This window comes from Nesoenas mayeri, assembly GCF_963082525.1.
Source record: "Nesoenas mayeri genome assembly, chromosome: 17".
In the NCBI taxonomy this organism is placed as follows: Eukaryota; Metazoa; Chordata; class Aves; order Columbiformes; family Columbidae; genus Nesoenas; species Nesoenas mayeri.
In genome coordinates this window covers 1,332,241-1,351,110 of record NC_137565.1, presented here as the reverse complement: position 1 = coordinate 1,351,110, position 18,870 = coordinate 1,332,241, and the positions used below count along the sequence as shown (strand labels likewise).

The 18,870-nt window shown below is 47.3% G+C and overlaps 2 protein-coding genes across 7 annotated transcripts in view; both read left to right on the top strand.

Moving 5' to 3' along the window:
- Positions 1 to 306: 306 nt before the first annotated feature.
- On the top strand, positions 307 to 5,396 carry PUS1 (pseudouridine synthase 1). Its single transcript, XM_080355273.1, has 6 exons — positions 307 to 576; positions 699 to 920; positions 1,269 to 1,406; positions 2,120 to 2,222; positions 2,493 to 3,190; positions 4,405 to 5,396. Exons 1-6 carry the CDS (start codon positions 415 to 417, stop codon positions 4,453 to 4,455), a joined length of 1,374 nt encoding a protein of 457 aa, XP_080211399.1. The 5' UTR covers positions 307 to 414; the 3' UTR covers positions 4,456 to 5,396.
- Positions 5,397 to 8,486: 3,090 nt separating this feature from the next.
- The window catches only part of EP400 (E1A binding protein p400), a 43,983-nt gene continuing 33,599 nt past the window's right edge, over positions 8,487 to 18,870 (top strand). For 5 of the 6 annotated variants that reach the window (XR_013922982.1, XM_080355417.1, XM_080355416.1 and 2 more), the window contains exons 1-6: positions 8,487 to 8,536; positions 10,364 to 11,717; positions 16,615 to 16,702; positions 17,120 to 17,227; positions 17,925 to 18,304; positions 18,555 to 18,857. Coding sequence is in view for 5 of the 6 variants with exons in the window: in XM_080355417.1 (XP_080211543.1) it covers positions 10,395 to 11,717; positions 16,615 to 16,702; positions 17,120 to 17,227; positions 17,925 to 18,304; positions 18,555 to 18,857 (2,202 nt within the window). In the remaining variant the exon portion in view is untranslated. The remainder of the gene's footprint in view (positions 8,537 to 10,363; positions 11,718 to 16,614; positions 16,703 to 17,119; positions 17,228 to 17,924; positions 18,305 to 18,554; positions 18,858 to 18,870) is intronic. The other variant, XM_080355419.1, reaches the window with a different exon arrangement.

Genomic DNA, 18,870 nt, shown 5'->3' with positions numbered 1-18,870 from the left:
CCAGCGGGGCTGCCGAGCTGGTCCAGCGGGGATGCTGAGCTGGTCCAGCGGGGCTGCCGAGCTGGTCCAGCGGGGATGCTCAGCTGGTCCGCTCCCAAACGCGGCCGCTCCCGCGTTCCCGGCCCGGCCGCGGCGCCGCCCGCGCACCCGCCGTGCGACGAGCGCGCTGTCCCGCGCTGGTCCCTCCGCGGCTGCCGTAGGGCGCACGTGACTCTCCGGCGCCGCGGTGACGTCATTCGGCAGCGCCCGCGTGAGTGGCGGCGGGACCGGGCCGGGGCGGCGGCGGGAGCTGAGGCGGGACCGGGACCGGACCGGACCGGGCTGAGGGGGCGGCGGGACCGGACCGGACCGGGCTGAGGGGCGGCGGGACCGGGACCGGACCGGGCTGCGGGGGCGGCGGCCGCGCTCGGGTCGATGCTGCTGCTGCGGTGGGGGCTGCGCGCTCTGAGCCGCGGCCCGTGCGGCCCGTGCGGCCCGGCGAGCCCGGCGAGCGGCGGGACCTGGCGCCGGGCGGGCCGCGGGGCAGCCGCCCTGACTCGGCCTCTCCTCCCCGCGGCTCCGCACAGCGTCTGCTCGGTACGCGGCGGCGGCTCCGGGGGTGACCCAGGCGCTCCTGGCCCGCGCCGCCCGCGCCCCCGCCGCCGCTCCGGGAGGAGCCCGCGGCCCCGCTCAGCCCCGCCCGCTCTGCCGTCCCGCAGGGTCGCACCATGTCCCAGCGCCCCAGCGCGGCGGTTGGCGGCCGGACCAAGAGGCTGAGCGGCAGCAGCGCGGCGGAGAGGCCGGAGGAAAACGGGCATCACAACAAGAGGCTGAAGGGAGACACGGGCGAGGAAGATGCCGAGGAGCAGAGTAAAAAGTCGCCCAAAAGGAAGATCGTGTTGCTGATGGCGTATTCGGGGAAGGGCTACCACGGGATGCAGGTGTGCGCTTGGGCAAAACGATGCGTCCTGCTTTTTTTTTGAAGTCTTAAGCTTATACGTGTAGTTGCAGTGACTGAGCAGGGAAGCAGCTGCAGCTTGGAAAGCTGGGGAGGGACAGTGCGTGGCTGGATTCAAATGGCTTGGTGGTAACTGGGATAAAACACCTCGGTGGTGCATCTCGTATATCGGGTGATCCTGGTGAGTCTGCTGTAGTACAGTGTGCCAGCAGATCTCCCAGAGGCCGTGCTGCAGACAAGGCTCTTGAGGAGACGGGCACTGCAGTGCTGTCAGAAGCTGAACCGCTGCCTCATGATCCCCTTCTTACTTTTACTATATATCCTCTTTTAGAGAAACATGGGATCTTCGCAGTTCAAGACAATTGAAGACGACCTAGTGTCTGCCCTTGTTCAGTCAGGCTGCATCCCAGAAAACCACGGGGAAGATATGAAGAAAATGTCTTTCCAGCGCTGTGCTCGAACAGACAAGGTACATTGGTCAGGGCCTGTGCTCTCAAAACTCTGCTGTACCCCTGCCAGTGCTACTGGGATCGACTGGTAAAGCATTGTCTAGAGGGAGATCCAACAGCAAATGCTGGTGGCAGTGAATGTTGTTTGGAACTTCTCCCTTCATCTGCACTAAACTTAAGCACAAGCAAATATTGAGAAAGCACAGGATGATGATTAGGTGGTGTTTGTGAAGCTGGTGCTTCGTACCTAAACCTTCTGTTTGTTTTTCTGTCACATTCATCTACTCCAGCCTCCCAGCCCGCACCTACTCCTCCTTGTTGCTGCCTGGCTGATGTGGAGCTCGAGAGTTTAACTGCATCTGTTGCTCTCAAGCCTCCCACAGTGGGGTTCTGAGTCTGAACTGGAGCCAATGGCTGATTATATATATTATATATATAAGTAATTTCTTTTCAGTCGGTGCTTTACTTAATAGCAAATACAGTGAGATGTCAGAGGAGGAGATGCAGTGTTCTGCTGCCTGGGATTGCTCAGGTGCTGTGGGGCAGCACCAGCAGGGCTGCCAGGAGTCCTCTTGAATTTCTGCCTGTGGCCTCGCCTTCCCCTCACTTCAGCTTGAATGACCAGTGACAAAAAGGACTGAACTTCATTTTTCAGCTGTTTCAATTCTGCAAGTGCTGTCCCAAAGCTTCCAAAGTACATAATTCTGTGTGTGTGTGTTTGTGGTTTTTATAGGGTGTGTCTGCAGCTGGACAGATTGTGTCGCTAAAGGTCAGGCTAATAGATGACATCTTAGAAAAGATCAATAACCATCTTCCTTCTCACATCAGAATTCTGGGTAAGGATGCTGAAATGGGCAGGGAAAACGTTTTCAGAGAAGCTTTCTCAAGTAGAAGGTCTCTCCCTTAACATTATAAGTTTACTCATACGTGGTTTAGTTTTAAGACGAATCCATATGTTTCCATTAGTTTGAAATTAGGGTCCGATAAAATAAATCTTTCTATCTTTTGAATGCGTTTTATTTTGAAAGTATTCTTGTTGGTATGAGTGAGATCACAACAGGCTGTAACCTACTGATTCAAAAACCTAATGTCCCTTTCCAAACAAGGTCTGAAGAGAGTCACTGGGGGATTCAACTCCAAGAACAAATGTGACGCCAGAACCTACTCCTACATGCTGCCAACATTTGCCTTTGCCCATAAGGACCATGATGTGCAAGAAGAGGTTTATCGGCTGGACAGAGAGACCCTCGACAAAGTCAATAAACTGCTTGCGTGCTACAAAGGAACTCACAACTTCCACAACTTCACGTCTCAGAAGGGACCCAGGGACCCCAGTGCCAAGCGGTACATCATGGAGATGTACTGTGGAGAGCCCTTCGTGAGGGAAAACATGGAATTTGCCGTGATCAAAGTGAAAGGCCAGAGTTTCATGATGCACCAGATAAGGAAGATGATCGGGCTAGTGATAGCTATTGTCAAAGGTTATGCTGGCGAGTCTATCATGGAGCGCAGCTGGGGAGAGGAGAAGGTAGATGTCCCCAAAGCTCCGGGACTTGGGCTGGTGTTGGAAAGAGTGCACTTTGAAAAATACAACCGGCGTTTTGGAAACGATGGGCTGCACGAGCCGCTGGAGTGGACGGAGGAGGAGGAGAAGATTGCTGTTTTCAAAGAGCAGTACATCTATCCTACCATTATCAACACAGAACGGGAGGAGAAATCCATGGTGAACTGGCTCAACACCCTCCCCATCCATGACTTCAACTCTTCTGTTGTTGGGGTGCACGCTGACCACAAAAATTCAAAGGTAACTTTTGAAACCATTATTGTATCAAATGAGAGTTTCAACATATACAACTTACAGCCTCGTTAAATAGTACAAGGTACCAGCAATTTCTCAGGCTTGTTTTTGTACTTGGCGTCATCGTTTCTCTGAAGTCTGGTGCTGTATGAGGACACTTGTGACAGGAGATGATGACAAATGCCACATTAGTTTGGTTAAATGGACCCAAAGAGACCCCGTGGTCCTTACTGGCTCCGGCTCTTGCTGGCCGTGCTGGCGGAACCGCTGCTCGCCGCTGCGGGAGGCTCTGCGGGCTTCAGATAAACTCGGCCCGATGCAGTTGTGCTGTTGCAGTTAGGACGGGCTGTCTGGAGCAGGGTGAACAGGGGTGATGCGAGGGCTCCTCTGGGAGCGTGCAGGCTCTCTGCGCTTCACGGGCTGCGCTGCCTGGTAGGAGGGCAGCTGCCTCTCACAATGTGTTTTGTAGCGGGACGTTAAATTGTCCGTGTTAAATTCATGGGATTTGGGAGTTTGTATGGTGAGGCAAAAAAAGGAGTCACTACAGGTATATTGTGTTAACCTTTCTTCATCGAATCCTTTGATGCCTGTCAGAGCAGTCAAAATACGTGCTTCAAAAATGGCATAAACCTCCCCAAATTAGTCGCAGCCTGTCGACTTCAGACTTCAGCTTCCTCAGAAGTTACTGACATTTGTGGTATTTCCCTAATACTACTCTGTACAAAACTGGCTTCAATTTTAAACAGGCGCTAGTGAGCCCTTCATATGTCTAACACAGTTTGGACATAAATCCTCTGTGCAGACAAAAAAAAATCCTCAGAGAGGGCTTTAGACAATGTAATGAACTTGGCTTTTGAGGGACTTGCATAAAAAAGGACTTGTTAACTTGTCACACCTGCATTTATTTTAAACATCAGCATTTCATGCTCTTATCCCGCTTTTTAGGTTTCCAGCGTGCTGTAGGTTGTAATCATGCTGCTGTAAATATAAATGAGATTTCTTCTGCTGCTGAGTGTAATCCAATGCACCCTTTCTTTGCTACAAGAAGTGTCATTTACCATCATAGAAGTTTGTTATGATAGATGGATCTAAGATATGAAGCTGGGATCTAACCCCCTTTCCTTAACTTCTGGAGAAGTTTGAAGTCCCTGTTTTTGACGTAGGTCGGTCTCTGGGTGTAAATGAGACACTGACAAAGCGTTTTTGATTTTACTCCCCAGAACAGCAGCGATCTGGAAGGCAGCGACGGCTGTGGTGACGATTCTGACTGAGCCGTCAGGGGCTGGACACGGGGCCCTTGCTGCTCCCAGTTCCCTTCACCTGCAAAAAGTGGCCTTTGCGAACCCCAGATCCAGCCCTGCGGGGTCGTGTCCTTGCGGAACCAGGACCGGCTGCCCAGGAGAACCTGGGTGGGAAACAGCGCTGTAGGAAAAAGGAAAAGAGGCTTTTTATACCACTGATTCACCTGACTGGTGCACTTGAAAATAACAAGAAAGAAGCTTTCTAAAAGAATCTTAGGATCTTGGAATGCAGGATGTCTTAATTGCTATTTGAATAGTGTTTTTATTTTATGTTTACCTGGAAAATAGTATTTTAAATATGTATAATCTATACCTAAAGATGGGGCAAATCATTTTAATATACTCTTTGGTTATGAAATTATGACTCCATTAACTTTTGGGTTTGTGTTTTTGTTTTGTTTTTTACATTTTCTCTACCTTTACTTACCCTGATCTCTAAACACCACTGAGGTTTGATATTCCACGTCACCCGTGACTTTCCCGTGGAAGAACATCCCTGGGTTAGGAGCTCACGGTGCCGACTGCTGTCAGTTCTTTTGGTATTGGGACAAATTTTCTGTGTTTTCTTCTAAAGCTTCGCAAGTGTGAAAGAAACGATTCCTGTACTCAGTGAGAGGCCTTGACTTCGGACCACGGACTGAACCAGATATTTAAGCCTGGACCTTCACCTGGGAGGTGTCGTCCTGCCCGTGTTGCTGGTTTTTTTGCCAGAGTGCAGCTGTCCCATAAAAAGAGATTTGCTTGTTTATTTTATCAGGGTTTTAATTAGAGCTTTTTATTATGAAGGCCTTGCTGTATTTTATCAGAGCAAATGTGTAAAAGTGCCCTGGGGAGGGATTCTACCCACATCTTCATTTATATCCCTCGTTGGTTCACACTATTGACCTTGTCTGCATTAGTCTTCTATCCAGAGCTCCATCTTTCTACCTTTATTTGCTTATAATAAAGGCTGCAAAACTGATGTGTATCTCAGTTGAAATCAGTGAGAATTTCTATTTATAGCCTTTGAAGAAAACAATAATAAAAAGAGGGTATTTCTTACCTCTTGCTGCGCGTGGTGTTTTATTTCATGGGGATTATTAATTTGGTATTTCAGCTCCTGTTTCATTGCGGGAGCTGAATAAAAAACCCCGAGAAGTACAGACGTGGTTTAAATTCTAAAACGGGCTCTTTGGAAAGGTGCGGCGCTAAGCTGTGCAATGGGAAGAAGCACGAGGGCGGGCCGTGCGGCTGTCCCCGCCGGTGTCCGGGGCTGCTGTGCGAGCCGCCCGAGGGAAGCGCCGCGTTTTAATGGCATTGCGATTACCCGCCGCTAATTGCGGAGCTGCCGGTCCGCCCGGCGCCGTTCGGGCTCTGCGCATGCGCTGTGCCCGGCACCGCACCCCCGCCCTGCGGGTGGCACCGGCGGGTGGGAGGTGCCCCCCAGGTTGAGAGGGGAATGGTAGCGCTCGGGGACGGGGCCGAGAATGGGGCACTGGGGTGTCCCGGTAGGTCGCGGGTTCGAGTCTCACCCGCTCCGCGGGAGGTTCCACAGCGGGTGCCGCTCTGGGGCATTACAGCCGATCTTTCCTCTGTCACGGAAGATGGAGGGCGCGGAGTGACGCTCCCTGTGCCGCCCGGAGCCGCAGCCCCGCGGGAGGAGCGGGCTCAGCCCGAGCCGCCCGCAGCGGGCGATGCTCTGCGGCCGTGGGTCAGTTCAGGCGGGAAAGAGTTTTATTATTTCGTGCAGCAATAACTGACCCTTTGCGTAAGAACGAGAGCCGTCGGAAGGATGTGTTGCTCCCAGATCTCACTTCTACCGCAGGGAAACACGCGGAGGGTTTGGCAGATGCTGCTGCTGCTGCGAGAGTCATTACCCGGCGGCAGCGCTCAAACCACCGCAGCAACCACAGCTGCTCCGGCTTTACTCCGCGGCTCCCCGAGGGAGCACCAGAGGGCTGGGCTGGAGCGGCTGGCCAAGCTCCACGGGGTGAATCCCGATGGCGTTCTGCCTGATGGAGCCGGACTCGGAAAAGCAGTGCAAGTTGTTGCTTTTTTTGCACACCTGGCATGTACTGACAGTAGGAAATATTGTAGATCTTTATTTTGTATATCTCTGTTTTTAACAGTTCATTAATGAAGGTGTGTTCAATAAGAAAAAATAATCCTTTTACTAATTAATGCTTTAAAGAAATGTACCTGTAATTAATTTTATAGAATACGATCCTTTCATTGAGTGTTAATGCATGTGTATGTTGTTTGTATATACACAATCACCTTTTCCTGTAAGTCCTGAACTGGTATGCAATGATTTCCAGTAATTTTGTACCTTTTCTCTCTATAGGTAACTGGGGTCCTATTCTTGTTGTTTCACAAAACTTTAACGTGCTGAAGTGGGAGATTGAACTGAAATGCTGGTGTCCTACCTTGAAAATTCTTCTGTATACTGGGAATTCACAAGACCTTTTCAATAGAAGACGGGTATTATGGAGCGCTGTTTATCTGCACATGTGCCGGGTACCATAAGTATTACACAGGAAATACCAGCTGGAGTCGCCCTTACGCCACTGTGGTTCTGAACTTCAATACGGTGATACCACAGCCGGGTCTCTGCTCTCCCGTGAGGTGCCGTCCTGGAAGAACGAAGGTGTCTCCTCATTTCATGGACGCTGAGTCAGATACTTACTAATAAAATCTGCTTTGAGGACCAGCAACGCCTGGCTGCCCGTTCTGAGTTGGTCTGCTGTGTTTGCTGGGTAAAGGTTTCTTTTCTTTAAAATAACCAGTTTCTGTTAAAGATATTTTATATAATGTTTTGGACATCACAACCATAGAGCTAAATAGAGCATTGTCTTCCCTTTGGGGATTTTGAAAGCTTTGAAGAACTGCACTGGGGTAAAGTGCAAGATTATCTATTTTAATCCCAGAAAACAATAATCTTTGCTCTGAAATCCATCAGAAAACCCTTTGGGATTGTTTTGGGTTTATGTCGCAGGAATGGACAGACCTCAACAACTTTAACGTCTGTGTTGTCTCCTGCAAGCAATTCTTTAAAGACTATGAAGCATTCCTGGAAGTCCAGTGGGAGTACCTGGTTTTAGATGAGCGGCAGAACGGCAATAACGTGGCAGAGGAGCCCTGGGATGCCATGGCTAGAAAGAGAAGTTCCTCAGACAGGTTTCTGTGTGATTAATTTTAGTTATGTAGAACTTTAAACACTGTCATATTTCTACACTCTGACACTTATTTTTAGTTTTACCTCTATGCTTTCAGCTAGCAACCGATATTCATCTAAAATTTAATGCTAGGCACAGGATGTTCCACCTGGTGGTCAGAGCACGGCGCCTTCTTTGGCAGAGGCGAGATCCACGTTATCCTGACGGCAAACTGTAGGAAAAATAAACTAAACCCAGCCTGGATTTGGTGTGCGTGAAACCTCCCGCAGCTGATGTTCACAGCAGTGCAATCTCTGCTGTGTGAGAACCAAATAATTCAGCAGGTCGAAGCTGTATTTTCCTTACTGCTGAACTATTCCCCAGGTTTTGGGTGGTATTTTTTGTAATCAAAAGTCGCAGCAGGTTACTTTTAAAATTATTATTATTTTATTGCCCGTGCTCCAGGTAAGCAGTGTCTAGTGCATCCTGGGAGGGGGAAGGTTTTCTTTGCACGTTTTTACACTGAATCCTGAAGAGGATTGCCGGTACTGACAGAAACCACTCTTTGAATGGCTGTTACTCTCCCTCCGTGTACTATACGCTACAATAAAAGTTAATTTCCCGTCCTGTCCCCGCGTCTGGCTGCTGTCCGTCCTGTGCCCGAGGTCCCTGTCGCGACACACGACCGAGCGACAGGACGCGCCCCGTTCCCGCCTCCGCAGCCCGCGCTCAGCGGGACGCACCGCGCAGGCGCAGGGCGCAGGCGCAGCTCGCGCAGCGGCCGGCGGGGGCGGCGCATGCGCGGTGCGGGAGGCGCGGTTTGTCTCCTGCCGGCGCTGGTAGCGCCGCCGCTCCGGCCGCCCCCCGCCCCCGCTTCCTGTGAGGAGCGAATGGAAACTCCGGCCCCGGCGCCCGCGGTAAGTGGGGCCCGCCGGGCTCGGGGGTCGCGGGGCCCCGCTCCGACCCGCCGTCCCGTCTCGCCAGCCCCGCAGGCCGCGGGCCCGAGGCCCGGTGGCAGCGGTCCTGGCGGCGGAGGCGGCCGCGGAGGAACGGGCCTTCCCCGCGCTGGGCGGGGGGCGGGCAGGGCCGGCCGCGTCCCGCCGCGGGGGAGCGGCGGCGCTTCCCGGGGCACTGCCCCTGGGGCCGCGGCGGGGGAGCGCCGGCCAGCCCGCGGGGTGCGCCTGGCCGGGCCGGGCCGCCGTGCGGGCCCTCGGCTCGGTTGGGTTCGCACACAAAAGGCGATCGCTGCTCCCGGGCGGGCAGCGGCTGCGCCTTCGTGACGCTCCTTATCAGCGTGTCATTAATTAGGTGTTTTCACTTGGGCCGTAAATGTTAGTGTGGTATAGGTAATTAAAACAATAAGACCTTTTTACTGGCGATAAGTGATATCACTTGAATCTTAATTATTTGATTTCAGCGCTACGAAAGAGTCACAATACCACGAAGTATTATTAAATATTATTAGTTCTTTTGGAAAAGGTGCCTGTAAGGAGCAGAGCGTTCTTTTCCCTTCCCACTCTGCTGAGGATTCTCCCCCAGGTTTGAGCTCCGGAGCTGCTCGGAGCCGCAGGGGTGACAGCGCTGATCCCGCTCGGGATCGCGGTCCCCAGGGCTGGAGCAGCTGCTGCAGGTGGCCCTGCCCCGGGGAGCGGGCTCCCTGCCCCGGGGAGCGGGCTCCCTGCCCCGGGGAGCGGGCTCCCTGCCCCGGGGAGCGGGCTCCCTGCCCCGGGGAGCGGGATCCCGCCCGAGCGGCAGCCGCTGCAGCTCCGTCCTTTGCAGCAGCGCTGCCGTGTTGTGCTGCTGCCACTTGTAACCAACTCGAGTTGGGAGCAGAGACGTGTACTTGTGCGTTCGTCCTGAAACACCAAAACAGAAACTGTTGCTTTGAAAGTATGAGAGAGTTTTTGAAACAAAACAAAACAAAACCCAACCCACCAGTTTTCATTTTTCTTTTCCTCCTACTGCTGTATGACACCTGGCACTGAATCTACCTGTCAGTGGAATTTAGTTTTTATCAATGATTGAAATACAAAACCAGAGTGTTTTGGGATTTCTGGAGTAGCCTTGCTCAATAACCAGCATTTTAAATTAAATGCAGATTTGGTTTAATTCTCATCTCTTTAAGGGGTTGGTGATCTGAACAAAAGACAGAGTTAAGTGTCAGGTACAATACTTTTTTGAACATCTAGATAACTTGGTAGTGGGATTTTTCATGATACGTTTTTTCTTTGGTAGCTAAACCATAACGTTGAATAGTCCATGTCCATTATTACCATCTTTTTAGTTATTGTTGAAAAAACCTACAGTACATTTTAAGCAACTGTTGTGTTTTTGAGAGCATCATACTAAGCATTAAAAGCACTGAAACATTTTGAATAATGAAAAAAATAGAGTAGATACTTCTGATCTTGGAGAATTGATTCTTGAAGTTCTACAGAAAGGGACAAACTTTTTTTTTTTTAATTATTTGAAATCATTCTAGCTAGCGAAGAGGAACATGTCATTTGTAAACTATTCAGCAGCACTTTGTTAGCTTGGGAGATGTCTGAGGGGTTCAAGTGAGCTTTTGTGATGAGGAGGATTTCAGGCTGCTGGTGTAGAACGTTGTAAGTAACTGCAAAGTCAGGATAACCTGTGTAGTGTAGTTCTTACTATAAGGTAGTCTTTGGAATCGTAACTAAATAATTTCAGTTACGGACATATGTTTAACTTCCCTGAATTTCTGGTTTTGTGTGTTTCTTTAGAGCGTACTGTAAAAACCCTAGAACAGTGAGAATGCACCATGGTAATGGTCCTCAGAATGCCCAGCGCCAGCTCCAGAGGTCCAGATCCTTCACGGGCAGTGAGGGAGAAGAGCAACAGGCAAATTTACCCCAGTCACCTGCAGCTTCTTTCGCACCTTCTGCAAGTCCATCCGCACCCCAGTCCCCCAGTTACCAAATACAGCAGTTTATCATGAGCCGGAGTCCAGTGGCTGGGCAGAATGTGAACATCACGCTGCAGAATGTTGGACCGGTGGCTTCAGGAAACCAGCAGATAACGCTTACCCCACTGCCAATTCCAAACCCAACATCTCCGAGTTTCCAGTTCAGTCCTCAGCAGAGGCGGTTTGAACATGGATCCCCATCGTATATTCAAGTTACATCACCGCTGCCTCAACAGGTCCAGTCTCAAAGCCCCACACAGCCTAACCCTGTGCCCGTGCAAACGTTACCAAACGTTCGGGCCGGCACTCCGGGCCCTGGCTTGGGAATGTGCAGCCAGAGCCCTACGAGAGGGTTTGTAGATGCTAGTGTGCTCGTGAGACAAATCAGCTTGAGTCCTTCAAATGGTGGCCACTTTGTTTATCAAGAAGGACCGGGAATTGCCCAGATTGCTCAAGGAGCTGCAGCGCAAGTGCAGCTTCCATCTTCTGGGACAGCTGGTACGGTAAGGGAACGCAGGCTTTCACAGCCTCATTCGCAGTCTGGTGGCACCATTCATCATCTTGGTCCTCAGAGTCCTGTAGCTAGCGGAGCAAATATGCAATCTTTGACTAGCCCGGGCCATATCACGACTACCAGCTTGCCACCCCAAATCAGCAATATTATCCAAGGGCAACTGATGCAACAGCAGCAGCAAGTGCTTCAAGGCCAGCAGCTGGGTAGACCCATTGGATATGACAGGACTTCTGGTGGATTGATAGCAGGAGTTGGAGGACCTAGTGCATTTGGAATGACATCACCACCTCCTCCCACAAGTCCTTCACGGGCCACGGTACCACAGGGGCTGTCAGGTCTTCCTCTTACTCCTACAGTTAATACAGCAGTGAAAAAACAACCTAAAAAATTGGAGGAGATTCCTCCTGCCAACCAAGAGACTGCCCAAATGAGAAAACAGTGTTTGGATCATCACCACAAGCAGATGGAAATTCTCAAGGAAACTTTTAAGGAATGTTTGATTGAATTGTTTTTCCTGCAACATCTTCAGGGGAATATGATGGACTTTTTAGCTTTTAAGAAGAAACATTGTGTTCCACTGCAAGCATACCTGAGGCAAAATGACCTGGATCTGGAGGAGGAAGAAGAGGAAGAACAATCTGAGGTCATCAATGATGAGGTAAGAAATCCATTGATTAATGTTTTGCAATAAAATTGTAGATGAAGTTGTGGCACCTGGATTGTGAAGAATTGAGAATGTGACAGTACCTGAAAAATGATTTTTGTTTGATGAGCTAAGTTCTGCTAGGTTGTGTGATTTGACAGGTCAGTTTGAGTGTGGTGGTAGATGTGTTTGAAAGAACAGAGGTGAAAGGAGCTTTCGCTGTGCTAGTTGGTATGCAAGCCAATGCACAAATAAAGATAGCATTGCTGTGCAAGCTGTTCTGAGCTATCAGAATGAATATGAATAGGAATCACAGATTAAATTTCACTTACTAAAATTACACAAGCTAAAAAAGAATAGGCAAGAATTCTTATAAGAGGTCAACCTTTATTTGACTCCTGTGACTTCTAACCATAGATGTTACTGAAGTTCAGTGTTGCTGTAACCAACAGAAAACCCTGAAGTAATCTAATTACTCAGGGAGAACATGTGAATTGTAATGTGTAGGGGTCTGTAGTCATGAGTCGGGTCACTTAGGCTGTCTCGGAGCTCCGTGCATGTAATGCTGTCTAAGTATTAAACAAATAGCACTTAGAGACTGGACATTAACAAGTTAACTTTGTTACTTACGCAAAGATTTAAAATTACTCACTTGAATTCACTGTTTATTGATGGCAAAGGATGTGAAAAGCGCCTGCCTGGGACAGATGCCGTTTGTGCACATTTGTAGCAGTTCGTGCAGCTCTCGACCTGCAGCCTCGGAGCTGGAGCGGTGTCTGTCCCGTGCACAGATACAGCTGATGCCACCGCATCAGCGGCACTCAGAAATGCCTTTAAACTTTGTAAAAATACTTATGAGTATAGAGCTGCCAGTTTGTAAAGAACCAAACCAAGCCTGTTATGGAAAGAAACTCATGCTTCTTTGAAATATCTGTTAGAAATGAGTATCCTCAGTGAAAATGGACAATTCTCTTAGGTGTGAATCCTTAGTGATTGTACCTTCAGTTGGAATTGGTGGGAAATTTTATCAGTGTAACAGCTGAGGTTTAATTTGTTCATTGTTTTGTGGTCTATACTTCTCAACCAGGAAAAATACATTTCTGCTTGTGATAGTTATTGATAATTTTGAAAGAATCATTTATTTCTATACATAGTAACATAAAAGCTAGCCTGTTGTAATTTATTGACAAAGGTTATTCAGTATTTTTTTTTCACCTGGTTTGTATTTTGTTGAATTGTTTAGGTGTTCTTGTTGGCTTGCGTGTTTGTCAACTGCAATACCAGGTATTTTTAATTACAGTACACATATTTTGAGAGACCTTTAGTGGGTGTAAATTGTGTAGGTTCGTTGAAGTCAGTGGTGCTACTACAGTTTACATCAGTTGAGGCTCTACCCCCCTGTCTTTGGGGTTTGGGGTTTGCTGTCTTCACTGCCTTCTTGTGATCAGAGTCTTTGTTTGTGAAAGCCGCTTGTCTGTCGAACTGCTGAAGAATTTTGCAAAGTCCAACAGCAAAAATCTTTGTGTTTTCAAATGATGAATCCTTTTGAAAGATTAAGACATCTTTTGATTATGTTCTTTCTTTGTATTTTGTTTTGTCTTCTTCTCTTTTATTTCCCCCTCCCCTCTCTTTATCACTTTCTGCTAAAGCAACGCGCTTCATCCCTTGCCTGGAAAGGTTGATCCCTTTGGGAATTCAAGGGAGAGCGATTGGTGGCTGTGCTCATTGCTTAAATAAATGTTGGAGCTCTCTTAAGTTCAAACTGTCTGTCATGCTAATTTGTTGTCCGTTAGGAGCAGCAATCATTCAAATTAAAACACACTTTCATGTTAACTGGATTTAAGAAAAGGTTTCCAGTGATGAGAAGTGGCTATAAATAGTCAAGGCCATACACTGTTCTGCTACTAAAAGCGAGACAGAACTCTTCAAAAACGGCCGGTGCTCAAAGCGAGCGGTGCTGATGGTCACGTAGTTATAATCCCCTCTTCAGTGAGGTGCCATCGGTACAAGATGAGTGTGTTGAACAGTTAAAAAAGAAAAAAAAAGAAGAAGAAAAACTTTTAAAAAGAAAATGATTCTCCCTTCTTTTTTTTTTCCCCCAAATATTTCTCTCAGGTAAAGGTTGTGACAGGAAAGGATGGGCAGACTGGTACTCCTGTCGCTATAGCAACTCAGCTTCCTCCAAATGTTTCTGCTGCTTTTTCATCCCAGCAGCAACCATTTCAGGTACTTTTCAATGGTTCTAAAATGTAGTTTCATCCCAGATTTTTTTTCTTCATTCAGATTTGATATTTCTTAGCTGAATTAGAATTTTCCCAAGAGCCCATCCCTTATCATCTAAAACAAACAAACGAACAAAAACCTTTGCAATCTTCAAATGCATCAGTATGAATGAAGTCTTGAGGAACTGAAATCTTTGTCTCCAGGTTGCTGGCTTATTTCATTAACTTTCAGCTTGAATGTTTTCACTTTGGTTTGTTTGTCTTTTGTTTCCCTAATGCATTTGGTTCATTTGTGCATTCTGCATAGTGATAATATGGATTCTTTTGTCTGTGGCATTGTAATTGTGGATTTCTTCTAAATTTCTTTTCTTTATTTCCTTATCTGTTGAAGGTTTTGAGTATGGCTACAGAAGGTTTTGGATTTGCCTCCCTTGAAATGTTTTAAAGAACAATAATATCCCTCTGACACGTTTTTTTTAAAAATATCTAACCTCTTTCCATTAGCTCTACCATAAATGTTGGAAGAAGAAGCTGAAGTTTGTATTATATAAATGCTTTTTTACCTTTTTTTTTTTTTTCAATAAGGGAATGCTTGACAAAGGAAATAAATAAATGTGATAATCAGTTAAAATTTCTGTGGATCAGTGATGTTACAACCTTTAAATTCAGGTTAATACGGACTTACGCAGCTACCTTCAAATCTCTGTCCCCCAGACATGTTTGCGTATATACCCTGAGAAGAAATAGACCCTAATTCTTCTGCAACTAAAATATTGACCTTCAGCTCCCATATATACACTTGAATAACAGGTGTTCCAGGGTGAATGACTCTGCTGCACCAGGGATACTGTGCAGTCTGCAGTGCCTTCATTTAGGTTTGGAAATGGGGAGTTAAAGGAGTGTAAAATGGGTTGTATTGTTGTGTACAACACGTGGGATGGGCACTGTGATGTTTTACAAGTGAGCTGCGTAGTTAAGGGTTTGCACTGAGACATCTTTGCTATAGCCAACACTGACATGTCTTGGAAGTCTCCTCAGGTCGTTAGGCTTCATCTAAGCTCTTTAAAATATGTAATACTATATCAGGTTATTGATTATAGTAATTAGGGTTATCATCAAGCTGTAACTATGGCAGTGATGAAGTACTTTGGAAAGTATTACACCCTTTCAGAGAAACAGACAGAGACATGCTAAAACCCTGCAGAACTCTGCGTAACTGTGATAATACCTTTATCACAAATTGTTAACACAAAGTATCATCTCTTTCCATCAGTCTTTCTCGTTGTAACTGTTTATAGAGAAATAATGTGCCCGATGAGCATCATCATTCAAATTTGAGTGCGTAAGTGCAGCACTCAGAATGATTATTGTGGGTGTGCTGCATAATCATGACCCGCAGAGAGCTACATTATTTTAATTAAAGTTAGGACAGTGTTAGTCTAATATTAGTGGTATGTGACTGCAATTTATAAAGACGTAACATCTTTGCTCTTTGAAGTGTCTGGCCTAAATGACATGGTGCTAACACAGAGAGCTGGGAGGCAAACGTAAGAAAATGTCAGTCAGAACTCTGGAGTAGAGCTGCAGCCTGAAGCAGTGAGTGTGCAGGCACCTCGAGCAGAGCGCAGCTGAACAAATGGCATTCAAAGCAGTTTGGAGAACATACTTTCTTAAACAGCTGTTCCAGAAACTATTTGATGCAAATGGGAATTAAGGTGAATTTGTTAATTAACTCAGTAGCATTGTACAAAGTACAATGTTTGAAAATTCTATAAATGCCTAAGTGTATGATGCATTGCAACCGCTGGCTGTTGGAATTGAAATAAGCTGCATCTGCCTTGTGAGAAAGCAAACATTTGCAAACTTAATCCATATTGAGTGTGATATGACAGTGAACTGTGACCATGAGGGATGAATGTGAGTCAGAGGTTCTTAAAACCAAAATTCACATCTCAGGGCTACAGCTCTATTGCTAGGGTGGCTATGAATGCCCTCACAGCAGCAAAGCGATTAAACGTTATTAATTCAGAGCTATTGATAGAATCTGAGTGGCGTGAGAGATATTCAGCTCCAAAAGGAGTCTTTAAAAGCCGGTCATTTTAGGTGACGTTGGCTGTGTTTATTAATATTGTTGGATGAAGCATTGAAGATGGAGGATTGTGATTGCTATGGTTTACTTCCCTAGGTTTGATTTACAGTGGTAGAATTACTATTAAAAACTGGAGAGGAAAAGACCTGTGAATAAACTAGGAGATTCTTTCTGGAAATTGCTGTCTTTGCTATGTTGTCATAATACATTTTCACAACATTTGCAAACTGTTACTGTACATCAGTATGGCCGAGACTCTCACCAATAGCAAATTATACTTAGAGAACTTGAATGTTAAATTAGATCATTTTTCAGGACATAAAGACATCGATAAAGCCCATCTTTGTGTTTTCTGATAGGATCTCTTAAGCCCTTTCTTTGTGTGATGTTCATCCTCAGACAGAAGTAATTTCTGATGAGCTCCGATGTCATATTAGCCTTATGGCAATATTGTGTTTCTCCTCATCGAGTTTCTTCACGATACTCATTTTGCCAGCTGCGCAAACAAGCACAAGACTGTGTAGATCTGTTCACAAGTCACATCCTGGTGTTAGACTATCTACAGATTGAACTTGTGTGATTTGTTTTCTTTTTCTAATAGCAAACGCATACAGGGACTCCAGTAACGGGGACTGTGAACACCATCGAAATCGAAGCTTTTAAGAGGCAGCAGGCACTTGCACCAGCAGGTACGTCCCACTGACAGAATTTCGCTTTGGTTCTTCCTTTTTTCCCAAACAGTTAATGGAACCCACTGATTTGTAACTCTTGGAATAGAGTTTTGCCTCACCTTGGGAACCGCCACGTCCTGAGGCCTGTCTGTGGTGAACGGTGCTGTGTGGAGGGTGCGCTCCATCACAGTGTGCAGGGCTGGATCTGGCAGGCATGGACACCTTGTTAGGTTGATTGTTCTGGCTGAGAAGATTGGAGATGGCCAACTTGAAGTGAGAGGGACTCTGCCCTTGGAGCATGTTCATCCTAAATGCTACACATGTCTAGTAGTCGTAGCTTTTTGAGCTGATGTCGGAAGCATGTGTAGTAGTTTGCTTTGTAAAATTGAACCCATTCCATTATACCATGCCATAAATGGAATTTGAATATCACAGATTCGTCTAAGAGACCACGAATTGAAGTGGGCCGCCATGGGATGGTTTTTCAGCACCCGGGTGTGGCTTCAGGAGTTCCTCTTCAACAGCTAATGCCAACGGCACAAGGTACTGTGTCACCACATGCCAGTTGCACATTAATTTAACAAGGAGATGTTAGTGATGGGACTAGAAACTTGGGCTTCCAGCCTTCCAAGATCCTAGTCCCACCACGCACTTCTCCATGTAAATTAATACTTGGTATGCAATGCCTGGTTTGTTAAAGGAGCTGAGTGACGGGCTCCAAGGTGCATGTGGGCATGGAAATACGTCACAGGTGCTGATGCAAAATGGTTAATCAGAAAATTCTGGAACTGAGCCAATGATTTATGGAAAGGAAACCTCTTAATTTGGAACATCATGACAAATTTGTATTCATTAGTCATGCCAAGCTTTAGAATATGTGTTAGAGTGAATGTGTTAAGAACCAAATTTTAGACTTGATGCTGTTATCTTAGGTTAAATTCCATTAGCTCACCAGTCCTTTTTGTTTTGGTTTTTTTTTTTAAGACATTCAGGAGGCATCTAATGACATCTTTTTTTATAGTTGCTCTACTCTGAATTTTACTCGCAGTCTTGTGCATGAAATATTTTGTTGTTTATTGTAATGGTGTTTTGTGATTGTGACGTGTTATTTTCAAGTTATGGTGTCTTGTGGCAAAGTAAGTAACAAATTAGCCTATTTGCAACTGATTTCCTCTTTATATCAGTAGCGAGCATTGGATGTTTTGTTGTGATCAGCGCTGTGTTTCCTCTTGCTGTGCAGGTGGAATGCCCCCCACTCCTCAGGCCGTGCAGCTGACGGGGCAGAAGCAGAGCCAGCAGCAGTACGACCCGTCCAAAGGCCCCCCGGTGCAGAACGCCGCCAGCCTGCACACGCCTCCGCCGCAGCTGCCGGGGCGGCTGCAGCCGGCCAGCGGCCCCGTGACGGCTCTCCCGGCCACGCTGCAGCTTTCCCAGCAGCAACCGCAGGTCGTGGAAGCTCCAGCTCAGGCTCAGATCCAGGTGAAGATCCAGCCGCAGAGCGTGTCCCTGGGCGCTGCTCCGCTGCCGGCCCCGCTGCAGCAGCAGGTGCCACCGGCGATCCACGTGCAAGGACTGACACCGAACCAAGTGTCACAGCCGCAAGCTACAATACAGCAGCAGGTTTGTGAACTTTATTGGGGTGAAAGTATGTTTGCTTCAATGCCCAGTAAAAGCTGAGAACATCTTCTGGAAAATATATAAAATATGTTAATTTTTTTTTTAATTCCATTGGACGCTGAGATCTTTTCCTTACAAAAACACAAGCGTAAATTTTTTATTAAAGTAAATTCAAGTCTGCTTTATGTTCTGCTGTAGTGTAGATAAGTGTTGAATCCTAATGTCATCACTAACAAATGTGTTTCTTGGGCAGACTGTGACTCTGACACGACCACCTGCGGATCCTGCTCAGACTTCTCAGCGTCTTACAGCAAATACGCTACCGCCTACCTCATCCGTTGCGCCAGCAACCGTCTCGGGCACAACACCGCCTTCTGCATACCCAGTGCAAGCAAACAGGACCTCTCCAGCCACCACCAAGTCCCTGTCTCCTATTGCATCAAAACCCCCAGGCTTGGCAGTAGCAGCAGCACCAAAAACACAAAGCCCAGCTCAGAACGCAGCGGTGTTGCCACAGGAGAACTCTCAAGACAAGCTTGCTGAGCAAGTAAAGCTGGTAAGACCTTTTG